The 24,120-nt window shown below is 47.6% G+C and overlaps 1 protein-coding gene across 3 annotated transcripts in view; it reads right to left on the bottom strand.

Moving 5' to 3' along the window:
• Window positions 1-3,291: 3,291 nt before the first annotated feature.
• Window positions 3,292-24,120, bottom strand: part of TEF (TEF transcription factor, PAR bZIP family member) — a 36,236-nt gene continuing 15,407 nt past the window's right edge. For 2 of the 3 annotated variants that reach the window (XM_032689640.1, XM_032689637.1), the window contains exon 5: window positions 16,941-24,104. In XM_032689640.1, coding sequence (XP_032545531.1) covers window positions 24,083-24,104 — 22 coding nt within the window. In that variant the 3' untranslated portion in view covers window positions 16,941-24,082. Of the gene's footprint in view, window positions 3,560-16,940; window positions 24,105-24,120 lie in introns of those variants that run through there. The other variant, XM_032689639.1, reaches the window with a different exon arrangement.

Genomic DNA, 24,120 nt, shown 5'->3' on the forward strand with positions numbered 1-24,120 from the left:
CTGGTTGTTGTGTGGTGTGTGCTCAGTGGGAAGAGAACACCTGTGCTGTGTCTGGTTTTGGGTGAGGAGGGATGCGGCCGCCTTTGGATGAACTGGTGCTTGGTGTTGGCCTGTGCAGGCAAGGTCACTGGTTTGGGGGGTGCTCGGCAGAGGTTTTGTAGCGTTAGGAACAGCTCAGTGATGCCCAGGCTTGAGCAACATGGCCAGGGCAGCTGTCTCAGTGACCTCTCCCACAGCCAAGAATAGCAGCATATAGGAAAAAGTGGTGATGTGCCTGGCCGTCCCTGGTCCTGCCATGATTCAGCTCCCTGGGGCGGGGCGGGGGGAGCTGGCTCTTCTCCCGGGGGAGTAGAGGAGGGAGTGGGATGCATTTGGTGCATGGTGCTTCAGAGGCCTTCAGTCAATCAGCAGAGTTCCTAAAATACCCTGATTCTGTGGCATCTCACCAGGGCCATCACCTGTGGGGCCAGGCTGGGACCCCTCTGGAGTCACTGCACAGGGTAGATGAAGCTCCCCTAGGCACTGTTTCCTGCAGAGAGGGGTGCTGGTTTTGAGTTGATTCCTTTTCCCTCTGTGCAAACCAATTGGAGTTTACTCTGGGACATCTGGGGTACTTGCTAAGCTAAGTAAACATCAAGGTGTGCATTCAGGCCCTGTCCTCCCTGCTGTGGATGTTCATCCAAGGTGACTTCCCATAGCAGGGGGAGGGCTTAAGGCTGGATATGAGAACATGCAGCAATGATGATCTGATTTTCTCTTTCTAACCTCTCACTGCTCAGGTTTAATCAGAATTTATATTGGAGGGAGCAGTTCCTTTTTAGCAAAAGATGAGATGGCCCCTGTGCTGAGGAAGGTGCTGAAATACCTGTCATGCCCCTCGTATGCCAATGGCTGTGTGACCCAGCTTCCCCAGCTCCACCACACTCCTGCTGCCTCATGCTGGAGGGGTGGCTTGCAGCTCCTCACACTGCCTCCTTAAAAAGCTGTTGAAGGGAGCTGCTCTGAATGTCCTTGAGGAAATCAAACATGGAGCTAGAGCTGACTCCCACTAGTGTCCTTACCCATTCCCCCTCAGCCCTTCTAGCCTAAATTTCTTCCTGGAAGAGCTCACTGTGCCCTTGGCTTTGCGAGCCCCGGGAGCTGGGCTGCTGCTTGTGCCTGCTGTGCACCATGTGACTGTCACAGTCCGCTAAGCAACAGAACTATTTTTTCCCCTTAGTGTCTCAAACCCCTTGTAATCATTTATCTAAAGCACACACAAACGCTTACCCTTAGACATGTTTTTGGAAATGGAAAAGTGAGGGCGACTGTGTGCCTTCCTGATCCTTGCCCTGCGTTTGCTTGGCTGTGACGCAGGGAGGCATGGAGCCTTTCCCTTTTTGGGCACAGGTAGGGCCTGGAGTTAGTTTACAGCTGATAGCTGCACAGCCTAGGCAGGGATTAGGGAAGAGGTTTAGTATAGCCTTGTTCCTTCCGAGGTATTTGCCACTGTGCTGTGTTGGGGAGCCTGAAGGGTGGGGGGAGCTGAAACCCCTGCCTGGAAGCCGTGTGCAGGGACAGGTTCTGCCTTCCATCAGCCTTCAGAGAGGAGAAAGAGGTGCTGAAGCTCCACATTGGGCCAGTGCAGGGTAGTGCCTGGGTGTGGGAGTGTTTGCCGGGTGTTTGGACAGTGAATGAGTCGATCCTCCGGTAGCGTGCTCCTGGGGCACGGCAACAAGATGGGACTTGTCTCCCGAAACCTCCAAAGCGAGGGGCGTGGGGGTGTTGTTTAGACACTCGTCACAGGGGACTCCGTTATTAAGAGGGAAACTTGCAACTTGAGTCATTGAGCAGGCGGGCTCTTACCTGAAAGGAGGAGACAGCTTGGGTAGAAAATGCCATGCTTGAGCCTTGGGCTTCTCAGTCTGTGACAGGAGTAGTTTCTGACTTGAGTCAGGCTGTTCAAGGAGACGGAAGGGGCTGGGTCGCAGAGGAAAGCCTTATGCAAGCATGAAAGGCCATTCCCTGGACTGTATTTAAATTACAGGCCTAGCAAAACAGCTCAAGTTTGGCTCAACAGGAGAGCATCTCCCGCTACCCCAGAACCTCCCGGAGACTTGGAATTATTGGGATTGAATAACACGTGGCACAGGCACCGCCAACAGCAGGTGCCTCCCTGTGTCCCAGCACTTGCTGACATGCCAGGATCAAGAGGTGGAAAAATACCACTGGTGGGGGGGCCAGGACCTGCTGAGTCTTTGGCATCCCTGAGGAGTTTTCCTGCCAATGCCACCTGCTCCCTGCTCACATGGCTGCGGCCCCGGCACTGCCCATGGCCCCAGCAGGTGTGAGGAGCAAGGCTGACACCATGGTCACAGAGGGACAGATAGGTCTTTCCACCCCACATGTTCCTCTGCCAGAGCACAAGGCACCAGCCCAGCAGCAGGCTGTCGCCAAGGTTAGCCGCCTCCAAAATCTTACGCTTTTTCCTTTGGTTTCTGTGGCGAGGCTCCAATTCAAACACAGCCGGGAACATGTTCACCCCAGCCCTTGCAGAGCTGTTCTTCCGCTGTCCCCCCACTGCTGCCTGCGTCGTCACCTCCAGAAACCTGATCTTTTTAGAAAGCTGCTGAAGAACGAAGCTTTCACCCGGCCCCAAGACACGCCAGTGAAAGATAAGCCCCAGCCGGCACATGGTGCTTTTGAGTTGTACCGGTCAGTGAAGGGCACATTTTGTGTGTGGCCATCGCCAGTGTCAAAAGTAACTCCAGTGTGGTACATGCGTGTGCTGGGAAGGAATGTGATCTTTTTTCCCCAGGAAGCACTCAGAGGCAAAGGAGTGAAGTAGGAAAAGAGGATCTCTGCAAAGAAGATTCAGGGTTAAATTTTGCCTCTTTGCCTTGAGGAGTGGAAAGGAATGGCACAGGTGGAGAAGTGGGGGGAACACGCTCCCTCTTCATTGAATGCTGAGGAAGACAAGTGTGGTCCCCATGTTATTCTGCAGTTGCTGAGACCTAGCTGAGGGGAGGGTTGTGTTTATTGTTTTTTGGCCTTGCACTGCCAGCACAGCTACATTGCTGAAGGAAGCAGATCCTCAGGAGGGAGTGTGTCCCTCCCACTTGGCAGGGTGTTTCCACCAAGGACGAAGTTTTCCTTTGAGTGAATTAGCCAGAAACTGCTTGCAGAAGGTGCAGCTGGGGCTTTCATCAGAAAAAAATAAACCTGAAATGACCCACAAAGGTGATGCATAGGGAGGGCAATGAGCAATGTTGCTGCAGCAGGAAATGCTTCTTTCACGGGCCTCGGTTGCACAGCTCAGCGATTTTGTGCAAAGGCCAAGTCCAACTTCCCTCAACAACAGGCATTCTTGCATTTCCTGATCTTCCTGTGGTCGGGTTCAGTGTCAACACGTGCTGCTGCAGGCTCCCCACAAAGGCATGAGCGACGTCACAGCAGGCCTCGGGCGCCTTTCCAAAACCTACCGAGGTCATCCTCTGTCTCTGTCAGTGTGATGCCCAGCTGCAGCCAGGAGGACACTGGACGTCACACCAAGTGGCAGCACTCACACAATCCACTGGGCCTGTGATGGGCACACAGAAAAAACAGGGAGAACTGAAGAGACGTTATCTGCCCGGGGTGCACTGGGGTTTGCATCCTTGAAGGGAACGGACAGGCAGAGCAGTAGAGAACACGGGGGAAAAGACCAGCTAAGGTGTCTGGAAGACCATGAACATGAGCCAAGGAAGGACTGACGAGCAGAGAGAAGGAGGACAGCATTCCAGGGACATCAGAGGTGTTTACACACAGGTGCAAATGTCATGAGGAGGCGAGGCTGGAACTCCCTTCTTCCTATCCCCACCTGATGAAATGGTACATGTTCCTAGTGACCCAACATGGGCAGCAGCTGTGTAGGCCTCCTTCCCAGCCAGCACAGCCCAGCCGAGCCTGCCTGTCCCCGCCTGGCTCCCTGCTTGCCACACTGTCATGCACAAGCCTCCTCCAATTCTCCCTCTGGGCTGGTCCTGACATGGTGGTTCCCCTCTGGGGACGTGGCCAGATCTCAGAGGGGGCCCAAGAGTCACAGTGCTGTCACTGCCTCCAGCACATGGAGACACCGAGGCCTGGGGAGGCCATGGCTTCACCGCACTCATGGTGTGTGAGCACTAGGGCCGGCACCCATCGGTCACTTCTGCCGCCTCACGCTGATCCTGCCACCACTGGGAGCTGCTCTGAATGGGAAAGGAGATGATGCAAAGGGATGGGATGGAGACATGCTGGGGAAGGACAGCTTATCCCTCTCAGCCACACCATTGCCAGCTGTCCACTGAGGAAGGGCAAGGGCTTGACAAACCCAGAAGAAACAGGATCTAACAAAACAAGCCCAGGAAGAGCACATGGGCTGTGATGCTTCGAGGCAGAGCCGAAGGTGCCCAGCATTGCTGAGGAGAGCAGTGTAAGCTGTCAGTTTTGAACAAGGCCTTGAATGCTGTAACCTACAGCCTAAGTGCTAACACATCAGCATGGGGAACCACAAATTGCTGATTTTTATAAACATAAACAAAGAAACTTTCTTATCTTCCAGATTATAAGTCACAGCACAGATCAAGTGTATAAAACCATGCAAGAGAGACCTCACTTGGTTATTCAAATGAGAAGTTTGGCCATTGAGACTGCCCTATCGATACAAAGCCAGATAAGAAAGATTATTTTATTCTTCATTTTTAATCTTGGAGTTATTGTCTTATCCAAAGGCACAGTGCCCTTTGAAAAATATTATTTTCCTTCATAGAGATACCTGTTATGGGAATATTTTGACCAGTCACTAAACATAAGTTGAAACCTTTCCAAAGTCAATGGTTACAGAGGTGAGAGTGGGGACTACAACAGCTCCATAGCAAGCAGAGAGTAATACAGCATCTAACCAGCAGGCACTCCATCAGTCATATTGCACCAGTATGTATTGCAGGAGAAAGCCACTGACCACATCTCTTTGTGAACACACAGACAACATCACTGCTGAGAAGATTTTTCTGCTTTATATTTTTAAGAAAAAAACTCCAGGTTTCCCACCACCTTAAAATGGTATGAAAGGACCCAAATCCATCCAAACTTGGCCCCAGTGTTTTATATCATGAGATACCTGAGGCTGCTGAATCCTTAACTCCTCTGAGTGCATGGAGTAACTGCTAAGAGCTGCTCTGGGGACCTGTGGGTCTTCCAGCAACACCTGGATTGATCTCTACGTGTGACGGAGCTTTCCTGGAAGGTGGGATGAACTGGTTGAATGAGATTGTCTGAGGACCACAACACTAATCTGTAAAGCATCACTAGGAAGTGGAGGTCTGTGTTAGTAATTGTGTGCTGACCCTTCCCTGGCCTGCCCAGTAGAGCTTCATAGTCCAGAACTGGTTGGAGCTGGACATCTTCCTTTAACGTACCTGGAGTGTGCTGCAAAGTTGCACAAGTGTCTTTTCCAAAGCTGCTCTGCCCTCATAGGGTTGCAAGAGCTGGTAGGAGAGGCCCATTACTATGAGGAAGCCACAAAAGCCAGACCACTGGAGAAGGCCAGTGTCACCTCAGTGGTGTGGCAAAGCTTCCCACAAATGGCTGGAGGTGCCTTTTGGCTTCCGCAGCCCAGGAGGTAAAAGGGTGGGGGGAAGGGGTGTCACTGTGTTTGCCTGGTTGACAAAAACCCACTGATTTTATCTAGTGAGTCTTGTTGACCTTGACAGAATTGGGTGAGGTTGTGAACAAAAAAAATCCCAAACCCTTCCCAAGTGTTTTTCTGTGATACAACTCTGTTGAGGAAGGTACGATTAGCAAGAGGACCTCCATTTATTTCACTGTCTTTAATGTTGTCCCCTCTCCCTGCAAGGTCTGCATACAGAAAAGGGTGTCCACCGCAAGCTGTGGATCTTGTGCCCGTTTCCTCTGCTCTTGTGTCTGATGAGGCAGTTGGCCACCCTCTTCACCTGGAGATACTAGTGGAGGAAGTGGTAATTGCTGCTCCTGGAGCGAGCCACATTTCCTCCTTGAGGTAATTGTCACTTGGCAGGATCTTACTCATCTTGTGGTGGCAAGGGCTGGCTTTCCAGGCTCTTCCACCAGCAAAGCAGGCTGCACTGCTGTGGCTCTCCACCTCGCAGACACTTAAAAGCCTCTTACCCAGGGGCACAGCTGTCTTCACTCCTGCCTAGAGCCTGCCTCGCCAAAGTTATCGCTCCTGCTGGGTGAACGCTGGCCTCTTCAAGGCCAAGCAAAGCAGGTTTGACCTTGGGGAGTTAAACACTCGAAGTGGCCCACAAATGACTTTGTCTGCTCTGCCTTGTGGATGCTGTTCACCAAGCAGACTAGAAAGGAAGGTGAACGGATGCACCTGCACCTCTGTAATGTTTGCTGTTACGTGCATCTGCTGCCAGAGGCTATAAGAAGACCCCAAGAGTATGGAAGGGTTTCCCAGATATCTGGTTATGATACCAGCTAATGCCACCATTGGTACTGCATTCCCCACAATGAGAGCTCAACCACCTGGGGAATTTGGGAAGCATCCTTCTCCAGGGACCCATCCTTCTTCTCTCCCTTATCTCTCTATCTTCCTTGCTCCAGTGGATTATTTTCCCTAATGCTGTGGCCTAATCCTGGGAGCAAACAGCAGCCAGCAGTAGGGTGCAAGGGAGAGTTCTGCCACCAGTGAGCAGTGATATCTCTCCCTGTAGTACCTTTGCCTCGTGCTGGACCCATTCATCCCTGTGCCATTCATCTGTGATCATCTGATTCCCTTTTTTCCTCCTCCACAGCTCTGCCTGGTCTTCTCCACTTCCCACACATGCCTTGCCTGGCTGGCAGTGACTGCCCTCCATGCAGCGAAACAGCACTTACAAAAATGTCGGCATGGGCACGTGGCTGCGGGAGCTCGTCGCTGCATGGTAGCGCGGGGGGCTTCAAGCTCAGTGGGAGAGCTGGCTGCACACTGCTGGGCCCATCTCGGAGCAGTTGGCTTGGCTGGCAGAGGTGTCCCTGCTCTATTAGTGCTGCTGCAATAGCCCAATTAGTAGCTCAGGTGTTGCCACAGTCTATGGCTCCAGCCCAGGAGCTAATGACGGAGCAGGTGGCAGATGCGAGGATGGCAGAAGCATGGCTCGAGATGAGGGGAGTGTGTTCAGAACAGCTTGTTGAGACCAGTCTTTGCAGACCAGCTGGGGTGATGAGTATTGCAAGGTGTGTTCTTAATTTGCAAAAGACTCAAAAAAACCCCTTCAACCTTTGAAGGATGCTGCAGCTGCATTTGGCTCTGCCACCCCTCCCAGGATGTCCAAAATTATCTTGGGATTACAGCAGTGACCACAGCCAGTGACCTCCTCACAGGAGGAAAACTCATTAAACCCCAGAGGCATTTAATCAGAAGCAATGTGGCAATGGGGCACTGACATGCCATGAATGTTGATGCAATATGATGATGGGGGAATAAATGTCATTGCCTGATGAAAGTAGCTCTGTCTTACCAAATTCCTGTACTGTGTGTCTACCATAAATAGCCTGAGGCACTTGGGAACTTCTGATCCCAAAGCAAAGCTATGGAGGGAATATAGGAGGGAGGAGAAGAGAGGTTGAAGAGTGGTGGTGGGAACTCTCTAGAAGTGTTACAGGCAGTGCAGTGAAGAACGTGCAACTTGACACACAGCAAGAGCTTGAGGAGCCTTCTCCAAGCAGGTTGAAGAACTGGTTAAAAAGAGGCTTAGAGCTATGACCAAAGAAGCTGTTGATGCAGTTTGACTCCTGCTGTGCTTACAGAAGCAGGAGTTTGTACTTTCTTTGTAGGCAAACAGGATTATGTCAAACTACCTAATGCCATCATTCAGTTAGCTTACTAATGGAAATGCTGAGTACAGGCTAATTGCTGGAGCCAAAAAGGGAGGCAGTTTTTTCTGATCACCATTCTGTGTTATCTGCAAGTACAAACTGCTCCTGCAGTGCTCTGTATAAAGCAGGAGTACAGGTGTAGCTCTGCTTGCTTACACTCATGGAGGAGTCAGCGTGCATGGGCCCTCTGAATCTTTTCCATCCCAAGCTCCTGTCCTTGCCATCCTCAGGGCCTGTTTCTGCTTCTGCTGCACTCAGTATCAGAGTTGACTTCCATGGGAGCTTACAGCCCTTGGGTGTCAGTCCCTCAGTGGACTGCAAAGAAAAGGAGTCAGGAGGTCTGCCCTTGGTTTTGTATCCATTATATTGATGCTTTTCCCCTCCAATGGCTCCCAAAGCACCTTCAAGACCGCCCATTGCTGCTGAAATACAGCCCCATCTTCAAAAGAGCTGTGTGACAGTGGGTGTCAGGGCAGCCATTTTGTACTAATAACAGTAATTTTGTACTATTACCATGTTGTGGTAGGGAAGACAGAAATGACTAATTAAAATGTTGTGGAGATAGTCAAGTCATGAGAGCATTACTCAAGTGCAATTTAGCTGGGAAGCTGCAATTCACAGCTCTGCTATTACAAAAATACCACAGGACCTAATTCAGCAGACATTGTCACCAAGGGTATCAGGTTAGCATCCCACCTGAAAGCAGCTCCAGGCTACCCACCATCTAGAACTATCCACTGCTGGCTCCCAAGTGGTTAGTGCCAGTTCCAGCAACCATATTTTTTTTTTCTGGCCTAATATCAGGCAGGCCCAAGGTGTTTCAGCTTGCAAACAGGCTCATAGCTCCGTGTGGCCTTGCTCCAGATCAGGGTAGCACTATCATCAGTGGGAAGCAGAACCCCAAAGCCCTGTTGTTCCTCATGTAGATACTTCTTCGTGCCTTACATAATTTTGCAACTGTTGCTCTCTCTGCTGAGCCATCTCCACATTCTCTAAGGAAGAAAAGGATGAAGAAACTACTTCATAGTGAAGGGAAAGACCTGAGAGAACAACTTGGTTCTTGTTAGCTGGGGGTCAAAGCAGACTCTACATAGCCCCTAAGTGTGCCCCATCACTGCAGTGAAGGCCCCAAGGCGTGCAGGGGCCTGTGGCATTTGGACTTCAGGCAGAGCGAAGATAGGCAATTAAACATCAGCTTCTACAGCCTGATGTAGACTGGCGAGAGAGCTGGTGCCTGAAGCACGTGTTGTAGCAGCCCCAATCCCTCCCCTGCTGTGTCAGTCCTTGCTTTTACAGCTGTAGCAACAAGTAGTGGAGGTCTAGTGTAGTGGAGCTGCGTGGGAGGAGGGTTCAGCTGAGAGGTGTAAGCTGCAGATGGGCTTGGAGCCCACGGTCTGGGGTAGAAATGGAGCTTGGGGCTGTACTACAGCTTGTAGGAGTTGGAGGGCTCTTTTATTGACAGCTCCAGCACCACTTTGGCTAGTGGAAACCAGTGACTAGTAAATGAAGGGGGAGAGAAATGAGGCCATGAGGGGAGAAGGAAAACAAGAAAGAGGACAAAGAAAAAGAAATCCGAAGATGAAAGTCTAGCCAAGGAAAGGAGATGGAGGGAGGGGAAATCAAGGAGTAACACCAAGGGAGACATGGAAGAGAGACAGTAATCTCCCAATAGGCCAGGAAAGGGAGACAGGAAGGAACTGGGCGTGGAGAGGACAGTGGGTCCCATACATGGCACAAATCTCTCCTGCTGTTGCTGTCTTGGGAAAGATGAGACTGTCTTTTTCTGGAAATGCTTAGTGGGCAATTAGTACGAATACCTTCTCTGATACATTCTGTGACACTGTGAAGTTAAATGATGTATTTTACAGGAGAGAAAAAGTGATCTTCATGGGCTCAAGGGGGCATCTCACTCCTATGAAAAGACCTCCCTGAGAGGTTAATGCGGGCCCAGGCATGTGCAAGAGGCAGCAAAAGTAGCCAGGCTCTAGGGAAGGGCTGTTTTGGTCCTGAGTGGGCTGGTCTAAAGGAAGAGAAAATTGTGGACGTATCCTGGCAGCTGAGTCCCCTGCAACCCATGAGAGCAGCTCTGTGCTTTTGCTGCCTGACTGGGAGATTGCAGGCACTGCCTCTGCTCTGGGCCAGAAAAAATTACTTTTGCAAGGAAACACAGACGAGATCTTCCATCTAGCTGGCCTGCATGTGGTCCCATGCAAAACTGTGCTCTGCTCTCTCACCTCCTCATGCTGACTGCCAGTGCAGACGTCATGCTCACCAGTGAGATCTCCTTTTCCATACACTAGAAATGCCCGGTCTTGCCTCAACTTGGCCAGCAGCAGCTTCTCAAACCTCTTGCCAAGGTTGGCTGTTGTTACCACCTCTCCTCAGTGGGACAGGATGGCGAGGCTCAGCCTAAGCACATAGTGTGCCCAAGACCTCAGTTGGTGCCAGCAGGATGCAGGGGGAGAACAAGCTTCCCCAAGCCTGGACTCATTCATAGGCCAGCAGCTTTGCAGCGGGTCTGGCTGAATGATGCGGAACCAGGAAGGACATACACTGGGACTTACTCATTGCTCTGGGATGTCAGTTCTAATGGAAAACAGCAGGGAGTAGTTAGAATATGCCAGAAATATTTACTAGCTAAGGCATCCATTTTGCCAACAGTTGTTAGAAGTCCATATCTGCCCGAAATTTCAGGATTGGACTCTAGCTCCTGCTCCAGCACCGGGAGAACCCAAGCACAATCCCAGCACCATCCTGGTGGCTCCAGGTCATGCCTCCTGTAAAGTGGGTGACTGCATGGCTGCCAAACCAGCCCCAGGCCTGCCCAGCCCCCGGGCAACAACAGTCACGTCCTCTGAGGCACTTTTGGTTTGTGGACATGGAAATAGCCTGTTGTGGTTTGGGACTGGGATGAGCTGCATTGTTCTCCCCACTGACAGGGGGCTGCTGTGAAATGCCAAGCTTTCCCTTTGCTCTGGGAGAAGCTAACTGGGTCTCAGCCTTTCTTTCGGCAGCTGGCCCTCCTGGTGTTAATTCTGGGGTCCGGCTGCGCGTTCCCTCTCAGCCCGCGCAGCACAGGCACGTGGCTGGCGCTTAGGAGACACACTTTAAATAACCACACCACAGTGACTCATGCCTTACCCAAGGCAGTCTGGCTGCTGGCATATAAAGCATGAAAGCCGGTGATCCTTGGAAGAAGAGAGGATCCTACAGTGAACAGACATATGGTTCAGTTCCTGGCCAGAAGGTGGGAAGGGTGGAAGTGTTCCTAGATGAGATAGGCTGGGAGGCTGAGGCTCGCAGGTGCAGAGCGGTGGTGTCCCCACCACTGTCCAGCTCTGTCCTCCTGACCTGCTGCCACATGCACAGCCCCTGTCTCTGGAATTTCCCTGAGTTAGCAGTTTTCAGAGCTGAGGAGGCTGAGGGAGGTAGGGAAAAAGCATGTGGGAGCAGTGCCTGAGCCCAGCGTGGCTGACATGAAGGGACATGGAGTGCTCTTTTGCCCTTTGCAATGTTTGTCCTGTAGCACTGAGGTGGCAGAAAAGGGCAGGCAGTTCTGGTGGTTCCAGTGGACCTTCACCTTTTCTTCCAGCATTTGAACCATCCTCCATTTCTCCAGCCCCCACCAGTCCCAGCGCTGCTCTTCTCACCCTGTCTCCCTCTCAAAACTCTCCCCATCCACTCGGTCTCCTCCTCACACCACTTCCTCTCAGCACTGTCCTTCCTGCATTGCCTGTCCCTCTCCTCCTCCCCAGACCTGTCCTCCCACACCTCCTGCTCTCCCCTTCCCAGCTCCCCTCCCTGGGGAGCTCCTCTGCAATCCGTGTTTTCTGCTTCCCTGTGCCATCTCTGCACTGCTCCCTCCTCCTTCACTGCTGGTGGCCACATCTTCCCCTCTGGCAAACAGTCATCCCTTGGGACCTACTATGGTATTTCCCACACCCCTCCCCACAGCCCCCACCCCCTTCCCACAGCCATTTGCCCCAGAAGCACCACAGCAGCCCAGAAGCCCGGGCCAGCTTTCTGCCATAGTGAGGCCAGCCTTCACCTTTGGGTTGCATCCCACTCTCCCTCACCTCCTTCCCAGCCCATGGCTGTGGCTGGGTTGCCCTTGACAGCCACACGAGCTGCCTTCCTCAACCCACAGGTTTTTTTCAGGACCTGGACACCCTGGAGCTGCTCATCGGCTTTGACAGGGTAGCGTAAATGTCATGTCCCTGCCTGTTCCCAGCCTGATGCCTGTTCCCAGCCTGATGCCTGTTCCCGGCCTGGAGCGACGCCTGCATGTCTCCCATTATGTAAGGAGTAATGCGTATGGGAGCTGGGAGGCCTTGGGCTTGCTTAAGCACCATGAATGACAGCTGCAAAAATGAGACGGGGACTATTTTTAAATCTTCCCCCTCCCTCCTTCTCCAGCTCTTCCCCACAGCCCCAGCCAGACTGCGCAGATGTCCAGCCCATGGGGGCAACTGTTACTGCTGGGCTCGGCTAAACCAGTCCAGAGCAATGCTTCGTACTGCCACAGAGGGACACGCAGCACCTCGGCACAGGGCTGGTGGTACCTGGAGGACATGTTCTCTTCCAGATCTCCTTGCCCATCAACAGTCTCCTGACATCCTCTCCTTCACCTCTCACAGTCCTGTGTGCCGGCAGGACCCGCAGTGACCCTTTCTTTCCCCAGGCCTCGCTCTGTAACTTTAGAAAGGTCATTCCCTCTTCCTTGAACCACAGGGTTATCACAATTCCTTGGAGCAGAGCAGAAGGGATCTTGAGAGGGGAAAAAAACCTACCTTCTCCTGAAGAAACATGATACTCCAGCACCATCCTATCCCTCAGAGCGAGGGCAAGAGACAGGTGGTCCAGAGCAGGGGACCACATAACGTCCCATCTCCCACTGAACGCTGCTGGCACAAGGACTGGTAGGGAAAAGGCGAGGTGCGTAAGGAGCTGGCTAAGGAAGGGGCTCTGTCAGTCACAGGGAGAGTTGTCAAAACCAGCAGTGTTTTGCCTCAGAATGCTGTAAAAAAGACATCCCTCAAGCTGGAACATTGGAAGAAGGTCAGGCAGTGGGTGGACACTGTCCATGTGCTGCCAGTTTGGCACTGAATACTCTCAGTTCAAGGATATTCCCAACAAAGAATTGTCTGGAGGGACCAACAAGTACAAGGTACTGCTTCACCTGGCATTGCAGATGCTGCTCTAGACACCCCTCCTCTGGAAGGATGGAACTGACCTGTAGCAGGTACAGAGCAGGCTTGTGAGTGGCCATTCTGAGTGTGTAGCTTGTTTCATCTAAAACAGGAGAGTTTGAGGTGAACAGGATCCATGCATCATAAATACATGCTAGGGCAAAAGTCTAATTTGTTCTCCTAGAAGCTCATCTGGATCACAAATACATTTAGAAAAATTAGAAAGAAGTTCCTAGCCAGCCATGGTATAAACTTCTGCGACAGCCTGTCAGGCTGGAAGGTGGGCAGAAGAAGCCTAATTTGGTAAGAGACTCAGCAAGCTGGTAGTCACTGCATGGCAGGAGATGAGGGAGCCTAGAATGAGCCATACACACGTCTGAAATGAAGCTTGAAATCCTGTCCTCAAGCTGGTCCCCAGAGGGATTGGTACAGAGCTGAAACCTCAATGTCCTGCATCCTCCATAGGTTACGTGTTATTAATGTCATGCTTCAGGGTCCTCCCAGATCTTTGAAGAGGCAAGAAAGAGGTCACCTCTTTTCCTTCTGCGTTTTTAGAAATTAATTTGCTTCGTGTCTGTAACCTTTCCAGCCAAGGTTGGAGTGAGGCAGGGAAGGAGGAACAGGGCCACTCCTGCTGCTCTTAATCATGCTTTGGGTGTGCTGTTTTGCCTTGCTCACAGGCTCAGGACAACGCCAGCTCTAGGGCCAGGGAAGCTTTTCCCTCAGGCTTAGTGTGCTGGGGCAACACCTGGGGAGCTTGAGCTGTTGTTCACTGTGGCAGCCAGTGCCCTTTGGGACCTTGGTGATATTTTCCCTATTGCAGGAGCTCGGGGGACACTAGAGACACTTTTGCTCTCTCCCACTCACTCCTGCTACTGTTCGTATCATTAGACTTCTGTGGACCTTCACCACAGGAAGCCAGAGGGTGCCTTTAGGCCGAGGCGGTCAGGCGGTTCCCTGGATAGTCCCTAAATGTCCTGACGCGGGGAGATCAGAAGGACAGGAGTCAAAAATCTCTGTTTCAGCGTGGCACGGAGCCCGCATGGCCACGACGTGACCCTCAGCCTTGTGATCAGCTGTTCTTGCCTGCCCCTTGTCCCCCTCAGTGCTGAGTCAGCCGGGCACAGCCGTCCTGGCGCGGGATCCTCGGTGAGGGCTGCGGGGGTGGTCAGCTAGAGGGGTGCGGAGAGCTGTCAGAGCCCAGCAGGTGCCGCAGCAGGAGGCAGAGTCTGCTCCTTAGCTGCTCGCCCCAACCGAGGGTGGCCGGCCCCGGCGGCCCCGGTCCCCCCAGCGGCCCAGGACCCCCCCACCCCGCGGGCCCTGTGGCGGGCGCGGCCCGAGCGGGGCGGTGCGCGCGGCCGCAGCGCCATCTCGCGGCGCGCGCGGGGCGGCGCGGTCCGGCCGCCATTTGGGGCTGCGGGCCCGGGCGGGGCGGGGGCGGGGGCGGCGGGCGGGCGGTGCTCCCTGCCTTGCCGAGGGCTGCCCGTCCCCACAGACCGTGTCACACCACGAGATGCGTCCTGCGGTAGGGGCAGGACAGCTAGCCTTGTCTTCAGGATAAAGGCTTGGAAACGGCCCCTTTTTCTGGGCTGCGAGCTGCGTGCCAAACAGGAGCAGGACACCGCAGCACCCATCGCTCGATGGATTGCGGCAGTACGTGAATCTGGGAGAACGTGAGGAGGCTACTTCTCCTCAAATTATGTATTTTACGTTTTACGCCATATAAAGCCCTAGGAGTAAATAAGCAGCCAGCAGGATGAAATGGATGCATTGGCTGACAACAAAGGCTGAGGCAGCTGCTCCTTGGGAGCCACCCGCACCCTTCCCAAGCACAAACAGGTCAAGCGGTGCTGGGGCACGGGGTGCACCCACAGCACAAAGCCTGGGGTGGAGCAGTGCAAGTGTGTGGCCCTGTTGCCGTCACACTGCCACCACGGAACAGGCACAGGGATCTGGTTCAAAGCCTTGCCTGCTCCAGGGTTCGACCAGGGGTGGGGTGCTGAGCCTGTCCTTGCAAGCTGGAAGCATATTTCGGGAACAAAATGTTTCAAGAGCTACTTTTGATCATAAAACTGTGATCAAGCACAGAGGGATAAGGTACATGAACTCCGTTCTTACAACCTCTGGAATACTGCCGGCAACTTTCCACTCCACGCCTAGCTACCTCGGTACCTTGGTACCTAGCTACCTTTGCACCTAGCTACCAAGCCAGCCTCTTCTGACTCCTCTCCTTTCCTGAGGGGAGGAAGGCTGGTCTCATATTGCCCTTTTGCAATTATTTCCCAGGGACACCCCACCCACCCAACCACAAGTCTATCATACCTATACCACCAGCTTCTGGCTTTACTCCCTGTTAGTTTGCTCCCAACTTCCTCAGAAGCCTGACACGTTTTCTCAACAGCCATGTCCAGTCAACAACCACAACCAAAAGCAAGCAAAAATCCCAAAGAGTGTGGTGGATGCAGCTCTTGCACATTCTCAACCAAGACATTCCAGTTGCCACTACAGAATGCTACAGACCCAACCAGAGACAGAACCTTTCCGCACTCTTGTGGATCTGGTGTAGCCAGGAGGAGAAAAACTGAGTACATTTGAAGTCCTAAGATCAGCAGATCTCCCCCAACACGCAACAGGAAGGAGGCTGAATAAGAGGTTGCCATTTTCCCCATTGCCATCTTTCAGATCACTAATAGCTGCAACATTTTCTAAAGGGAACTAGTAATATAATGTGCAGAGTTAGCACATTTATAAATTCGCTCCCCACCCACCCAAGAGAATGCTCAAGCTCCCTGAAAAGAAGGCACTGTATACCAAACATCAGTGCTGCTGCCAGCTGCCATCACAAGGAAAAGACGCCAAATATCCTCCACTGTGGTAAGGCCGTGTAACACCAGAAGGATACTTCCAACGCAACCTTGTATCTACTCAGTTTCTAGTGCAATTCCTTGGTTTGGCCATGAAGTCCTTGGCCTTTGATATGTGGTAGAGGTCAGGCACAACCCCCTGAAGAGGCTTTATGAAACTTATGAAACTTTGCTTTCATAAACAAATTGCCTGGGTCACTAATCCCGCCATAGCTCTGAAAGACAGCCAGGGATAAACAACTCACTGACACTTCATTTCTTCCTTGCTAACACCCTCCATCAGTAATCATACAAGATACCTTTAACAAAAGCAAGGATCCAACGAAGGCTGCCTAAGTGCAGTTTCTAGAGATTAAACTGAAGCACCGGTGATCTTGTCTATCTTGAAAGCATGTGTCTCGGATAGAAATATCATGGACTGTAAGAAGCAAAAGAAAGTGAACACAGCCTTCTCTGGAAGCTCTCCTTTCCAATCAGATGCAGTGAATATACAGATTCCTTACCAAGTTGATCTTCAAGTACCAGCTTTTGAAAAAAAACCCCAAAACCCCACTGATGAAAAAACAACCAACCAACCAAAACCCTCAACAAAGCAACCAAACAAGTAACCAAGATTTAGATAAAAAAAATGAAAAGGCATGGAGAAAGCTGTACTCATGGTCAAAACTTATTTATTCTGAACTTCCCATGAAAGAAAGTAAATTCTAAATATTTTGTGGATGTTGTCAGCTCCAACAGAACAGTCAAAGCAAGGTCCAAGTGTCTGTGGCTGACTTTTGTCAGATTTCTCCTCCTACCTGAGAGAGTTCAACTAAGAGTTACTGCAGGACAAACGCAAAACCCTGCAAAGTTTTTGAAATCAATTAATCCATAAAATAAAATCAGGGAATGTTAACACATGGGAAATGCACAGCAAGAACCTACTCCCAAAAGGTGATCAGATGCTTTAGTATCTACCAGCTTCAGTGCAAATTGCAGCTGTAGTGCTGGCAGCAGAGGTGTACAGCACACAATATGCTATCTAGAGAACAAAATTACTGGATCTCAGCATAGTGGAATATACATTTTATTTCTTAAAAAGGAAGGGTACTAACAGAATTTAATACAGTCAAAATTTTACATTTTAAACAAAAGCTTTTCTTTTTCTTAAAAACCAGTTACGAGCAGAGAGGTGAGAGGATTTAAACTACTCACAAAATTGAAGCTGAAGACTTTGAGAATTCAAATCTGTGGTTTATACATTTAAAAAAGTGTAATAAATGGAAATATAAAATAATACCAACTCTGTAATAGTGAAATGCCCTTTCCTCATTAGATTGCTGTTTAAGCACCTTTATTTTCACCCATCAGCTGCCAGGAGTGTTTAGGTTTATGTACAAAATAAGCAGTTTGGGACAGAAGATTCATATATAAATTAAAACCATTTATGGCAATACAGTTTTACCCAGCTGCTTTGCAAACTTTATTATCTCTTTCACTTCTATAGAATCTTTCAGTCATGATGATCTCAAATGCACTTGATGGACTGCTTCAAAAAGCAGCTACAAGAATTTTATAGACAACCTCAAGGAGTAGACATCCAAGAGATTAAACAACTTAACACACAGTAAAACTATGATCAGACTTATATCTTATATAAATACTGTGCAGATTTATCATCCATCCCACTGAATGAATGGGACAGATCAGTGTCACATCTGAAGACAAAAAAATACTTTTATCCAAGAGGCAACAGAATTTCAGGCCAAATATAGCAGATAGGAGTTCCCTCAAACTATTTAGTTAAAAAATGTGTCTGAAAAAGCTTTACAGGAACAGAGTTTTCAGAATAACTTGTACATATGATTAGCTATTTCATAGCTATTTTACAGCCTAGAGACATTGAGAGGGGAGGGAAAAAAAATAGAAGAAATTAAAAAGACCTACCATTGTCTCCGCCCACTACAAAAGATGTGGCTTTGTCTTTTATGGAACACTGCAGACACAGCTGTTACCAGAGAGGAGACTGCCCCAGTACAGCATTAAAGACCAAGAAGTTATATTATGACTGGAGAAAGTGTCATCACAGGCTAATCTCTTTACGTGAAGGCTGATGGATCAATCTCACCTCCATCTCAAAACCCAAGTGTTCATATTTCCTAGCTGACTGCTCATGATTCTCACTCCACTGTTTTGGTTTTTTTTTTTCCATTTAACACAAGATAGAAAAGGTCATGAAAGCTGCTTAAAGTTCCAGCTGTGCAGCATCCAGTGAACGTGTACTCAGCAAAACCACAAGTCATTAATCACCTTCTCTCTCTCTCCACACCACAGGAAACCTGTGTCATCTATGTACACAATGGAAGTAATAAAGATGTAGACTATCTAGGTCACAAATGAGCTTCAGTAACAGTCACTCATTGTTTCACTGCAACTTGCTGCAGTCTGGCTGAAGGGTGGAGACAGATCTCTTTGAGTCAAAACAGAGAATAGTTAAAAAAAACACACCCAACAAAAAACACCTAGCTTTAGTTTTCCTCAATCACTAAGCTTTACAAATAATTTAATATTGCCACTTTCCAAATGCTACTCACAAACAAATCAACTGTCCAGCTAACAGGATGGGAAGAGTACAATTATGAATGTAATCCGTGACTACTGTTAAAGAAAGACTGGAAGAGAATCAATTCCCTCAAAAATCTCAGTTTCTCTGCTTAAGTAGCTCATTGCTGTTATTATTATTAAAACATTTTTTTTGCTGATAGAAAGCATCACAACTAGACTAGAATTCCACAACATCAATCTTTGTTTTGATTTCTGTAGTTCTCTAGGAAAAAAATAATCCCAAATCAAGCTACATAAAGCATTAACAATATTCAGATATTACAATGGAAGCACTTATTTATTACTTCAGAGAACAGATTAGTTTTAAAAGTGTATTTACATGTTCTAAGTTATACAAAATACAGTATTCCAATAATCATGTTAATCACCATATTTCAGACAACTTCACATAAAAGTGCGGAGGATGCATCCATCCATGATCCTGGCCAGTAGCAAGTGGTCACCCGCAGCATGACAGATGACACAAGCTATTGTGCCCCCTTGGGAAAACAAATCCCACCATGCCTTCTCACTGAGACATAGCTGCAGATCTAAGAAAACATTCAGGCAGGTACACGAGCAAAGTTTGTTGAGACCCACAGACCAAAATCACATGCCTTAATTTACTAGATGTATGTGAAGTACATTTTTAATTTTTTTACAGATGTTGTACAGCAAAGGGCTTCTGCTCATGCCTTAGTTAGGAAAATGAAGTAACAAGGGTTTTGGCTATGTAACAGGCACCCAAGTAACACTTAATATCAACAGCCCTATAACTACAACTGACAGTGTGTTAAGGACACAATTCTGCAGCTGACTGCCTGGGCAGAGCTTCACATTCAAGAACAGATCCTGTGAAGTCCACATGGTTCTCTACAGATACAGGGCTCATCCCGTGCAGAAATGATAGCAGAATTGAGGCCTTAAAAGATCGGGGCCTCAGATAGTTATTTCCTCATGACACAGCACTACCAGTTCGCATTTGCAGGTCAAGTTCCAGTGCAACAGCGCACTTAGCTGAAGCAACAGCTATTTTTTCCATGCCTTTCTGCAGTAACTCTCCTCCCTATCTGTACATTCCCTTCACTTTCTTCTGGACTGTGGAAGTGAGACCAAGAAAAGGAGATTCCCAAGACCTAAACAAGTACTTATCTTCAGTATCATGCTAAACTGATGGGATCCAAATTGGCCTAAAATTGTAAACAGCGAGGTGTCAGTTTTAGCAATCTCACTCAGGTCAGAGTCTTGCATTACTCTCCTCTTCCCTCCTTGCCAAGTATCTATAACTCTCTCTACATGTATTTTCCTCAAAGGATTCCTTTTTCCCTGTAGGTGTCTGAACTTTAAGTTTGCATTCCAAAACTGACTCACTAGGGTGAGTCTATCAAACTAACTGCAGACTATCAAACTAACAAATTACATCTGTATGACAAATCTGTATCATCATGAATTAAATGACTGTAATTTCTCAATTAGCATTATGATAGCATCTCCACAGAAGTTTCGATAAGCCTATTCTTTCTACCTTTCTCCCAGTCTTTAACTCTGAGTTTACCTATCTTCACCATGTTACAGTGGCAGATAAAAAGATCAGAGTAATTATCAGAACATGTAGAAAGCCAGTCAAGAGTACTGTAGTGCTGCAAAGGCAAAACACTAGCACTAATAAATGATTTTGCTCTTTATGGATTAGATGTATGTTGCCAAAAACATGAGATTTATGCACCAAGACAAATCTGCATTTCTCATCTTGTGCTTAGCAGCTAAAACTATACAGGAGAACAAAAGCCTGTCTGGATTTTACAAAGGTCCGAGATACCTCGTCTCTCGCTAAAAATGAAAACTCCTGATCAAAAGGAACAGAGCCTTTTTATGCTCGGGGGCTTACAAGACTGAAGCAGCAATACTCTCTCCTGTGCAGGTCCATTATTTCAGCTATCTACAAAAAAATAGTTTTTTTCCGCACAAGTGGTTTTATTACAGTATTCCCAAAGCTGCTGGCCTTCCACTGTACATCCCAACTTGAAATTAATTTGGTACAATTAGAAGCAGTCCTGCAAATAATGCTGAAGGTGATTTATACAGTTAGAACACCTTGGGCTTTCAAACAGCACAGCAAGGAAATGTAGAATTGCCAGAAAAGACATAAAATGTTACTAGAAGAACTGCAAAAAGCCTCTTAAAAAAAACCAAATCAAAACCACTTTTTCTCCCAACACAAGTTTATAGTACACTGCCAAAACTATGACTAACTATGTAGATGAACAAGTGATAGGACCAGTTTACCAACATTACATCTGCAATCTGAGATACATCCACCTGATCCCAGCACAGAATGCTCCACAGTAAAGCAAAGACACTCATGACTCCAGCACTTGCTAAAACTTCACAATAACCACAGGAGAGTAAAGACTTTTTCCTGTGGGAGTTAATGAGATCTTTGTTACTAGCTTCAGTGGGAGCAGATCTTGGCAACAGGTGAAAGATTAAGCTTCTAGGGAATTTTTAGATACAAAACCACATTATTATAAGGAGATATAACTATGTGGAGATTAGGAAATCATTTATGAAAGCAATACTGTATTAAATGTTGTGTATCATTTATTCATAGCCTGTTTCTTCTGTAGAGTAAGATAACACTCATTGTCCACTTATCTCATCACAGTTTATATATTTTCAAAGTTAGTACTGTGAAATGGCCACGTGATGTCAATCCACATCCCAATGAAAGTCAAAAACTGCTCTTTCCTGGCATTCCCTGCAGTGATGCTGAAAGGTACACACTCCCTTTATTTTCTCCCCTTGGAGATGGTCCCTTTATGGCTGGAATAGGGTAGGCTGACATCAGGCACACTTATGGCCTCTTCAGAGCATATTCCAAGGCTAGAGAACTTCAGACTCTAACAGTGTCAATTCAGCATTTTTTAATGTTCAAACTGAGCTAAAAGAGTATTGGTCTTCTTATGACCACTATGAAAACATACCCAAGTTATCACATACAGATAGGATTGTCATCAGAGTCAAAAAAACAAGATGATATAGGTAATTGTTCTGAGAGGAGCAGAGAGCTCTGAAGCAGTAAACTTCCTGAGACTGCAAAAACAGAGGAAGGAATTCAGCATTGCACAGTATCTTTTGTCTGGCAATATCTGCACTCCTTTAAATAGTTACTACCTTCTCATCTACCTTTAAAGATGCTGCTTCTCAACACAAAAATAAAATTAAAAAAAAAAAATTCTCCAGCTACAGAAGTTGAGCCGCACTCACTCTAAAGTGCGATTTTCCAGTTTTGCAACCCATAGACACATGAATCACAGGTTGTGCAAATCTGCACTGTCCTACAGGGAAGCACAAGAGTTTGCTAACAGTCTTCTCTGAGAGAAAGATCTAATGAACATTCACTGTTGGTTTCCACTGTGTAAGCTTTTAATATAACAGAAATAAAACAATAGAATTGCACATACTAATCTCACTGACTGAATATTTTGCTGTTAAAATGCCATGACATACTGCAAAATCAGATCCTGTACACAATATGTAAGTATTTAAAAGATATTCCTAAGCACAGTAAGATCCAAATGAAGGACTAGCAACTCCTTGCCCAGTTACAATACCCTTTAGCTTTACAATTTAAACAGGAAGCATGACTTTCAAGAACAGCCAAAACTAACCGAAAATTTAGAAATTATGAATGCAAAAAGTTGCTACATTTACGTGCTGTCAGGGTTGTTTGTTTTGTTGCTGGTTTGTTTGTTTGTTTGTTTTTGATCCATGGTTTGGCCTTTATCACCAAAATAAAACAAAAACCAGTACATACCAAAAATATCGGTCCAAACCAGCAATACTTGATACAGGTAGAGATATATGCTGACACTTCAGCAATATGGAACTAAGCTATTCATTTATTTCATAAGAATATCTCAAGGTTATCTCAGATCTTTAGAATCCAAAAATTATAATAAAATCACTTACTAAGTATACTTTGGTAAAAACACTTGCTTGACTTCAGAACATGGTCCATTAAAAATGACAGGTCAATAACTATATATGCTCTTTACAAAGGTTATGCTGTCAAAAACTGGTTATGAATCCTGGCTTTTGAAATTTTTATCTTTTTTTTTTAAAATTAAGTTTACAACAGCTGCTTCTTCTCACATTTTTCTCTTTGCCTTTCTGCTCTGAAATTAGCGGTGGAATCTCTTAACATAAAGTCAAAATAATTGTTCAACATGATAGCGCTGAGCTATGCTGGTAACTAGTCATGCCTCATAATTTTGGCACTTGTGCTTCTGAAAGCTTTCAAAATTATTTTTTTTGAGGTGTGTGCTATTTATCAATCCCCAAGCATCAATACTCTCCTGTCTTACAAGCCCCATTTTGGCTAAAGCATGGTCCTGTACTTCTTTCCTAGAAATTAAGAACTCTTTTTCTTACCACACACTTTTCTTCCCACTTCTTTAGATTTTAAGTTTCCTCAATATAAGAGCAGATTCTTGTTATGCTGATGAAACTCTTACAACGGAACTTCCACCTACTTCCTCCATCTTCTACACACAATAAACATCCCCACAATCTGTCCAAGCTTTCATCTACCCTCCCACACCAGCACACGGGTTTTGATACTTAAGATGCCTGTTGTAACTCTGGGAGATCACTGGCTGTCTTACTTTTATAAAACAGATGAAGAAAGTACTCTTTCACCGCCGCAGTTCTCCTGCAGTCAAGAGACAGAAAACTGTAATTTGGCAGCTAACAGCCATTGTTTTGCTGGAGCTAATACTCCTTTGGTAGTCTAAACTGCCAAAAGTCTTGGGGATCAGCAGCTCAGAATAGCACCTTTTCCATGATTGCTAAATCGTTAACAGAAGAATAGATCCTGTTTCAGCAAGATATCATAAAAGGAAGTGATCCTCATAAACGAAATAAAGGAAAAGGCAGGTTACAGCAGTGTAGCTGTGGAGCAGAAAAGCGACCACGTTTACTATTACATGGGCCATCTCAGTATGGCACACTGTGCCTTGTTTCAATACATCTGCTGTACTTTTCTGCACTGAAGTCTCACACATCACAGGCTGCTGTTTTCCTGGTGTCTTTAGTTCTGCACTCACAGTACTCCACAATATGCTACACTGTACCCACTGTACCAGAAGTGAGCTGCAGTATTAAATAAAATTCATTCTACTGCAGGGAAAAGAGTCTTAAAACATAGCAGTTCTTTATATATAACAGACACTTTCATTTAAAACTCTCTCTTTTCTTCCACTCGAGTGCTGAAGTGAAGAGTCACTATTCACACAGGCTGTCATGGACTTTGAGATGTGAACTTTGAGTGTCTTGACAAAACCCCAATAGGTAAGCTTATTGTAGTTCATAGTTACAGTGAGAAAGACAGATAAGAAAGTCATATACAGAATTAAGGAGACTTTGCACTTTTCATCATGCCCAGCCCTGGGTAGTCAGATGGGGTACTTGCAGGCAAGGAGGCAGGCAGGGTCATCGTCAGTTGTTTGTGTTGGGACACCTCATAGATTTCACTGCTCACTCTGAAGACTGGCGATTCATGTGTGCTTTTTAGTTTCTTTGTTTTTAAAAGTCTTTAAAGTTGCATCACTCGGAATCAGATAAGTCACTTTAAACAAAGCAAA

This window comes from Chiroxiphia lanceolata, chromosome 5, assembly GCF_009829145.1.
Source record: "Chiroxiphia lanceolata isolate bChiLan1 chromosome 5, bChiLan1.pri, whole genome shotgun sequence".
NCBI classification, from domain to species: Eukaryota; Metazoa; Chordata; class Aves; order Passeriformes; family Pipridae; genus Chiroxiphia; species Chiroxiphia lanceolata.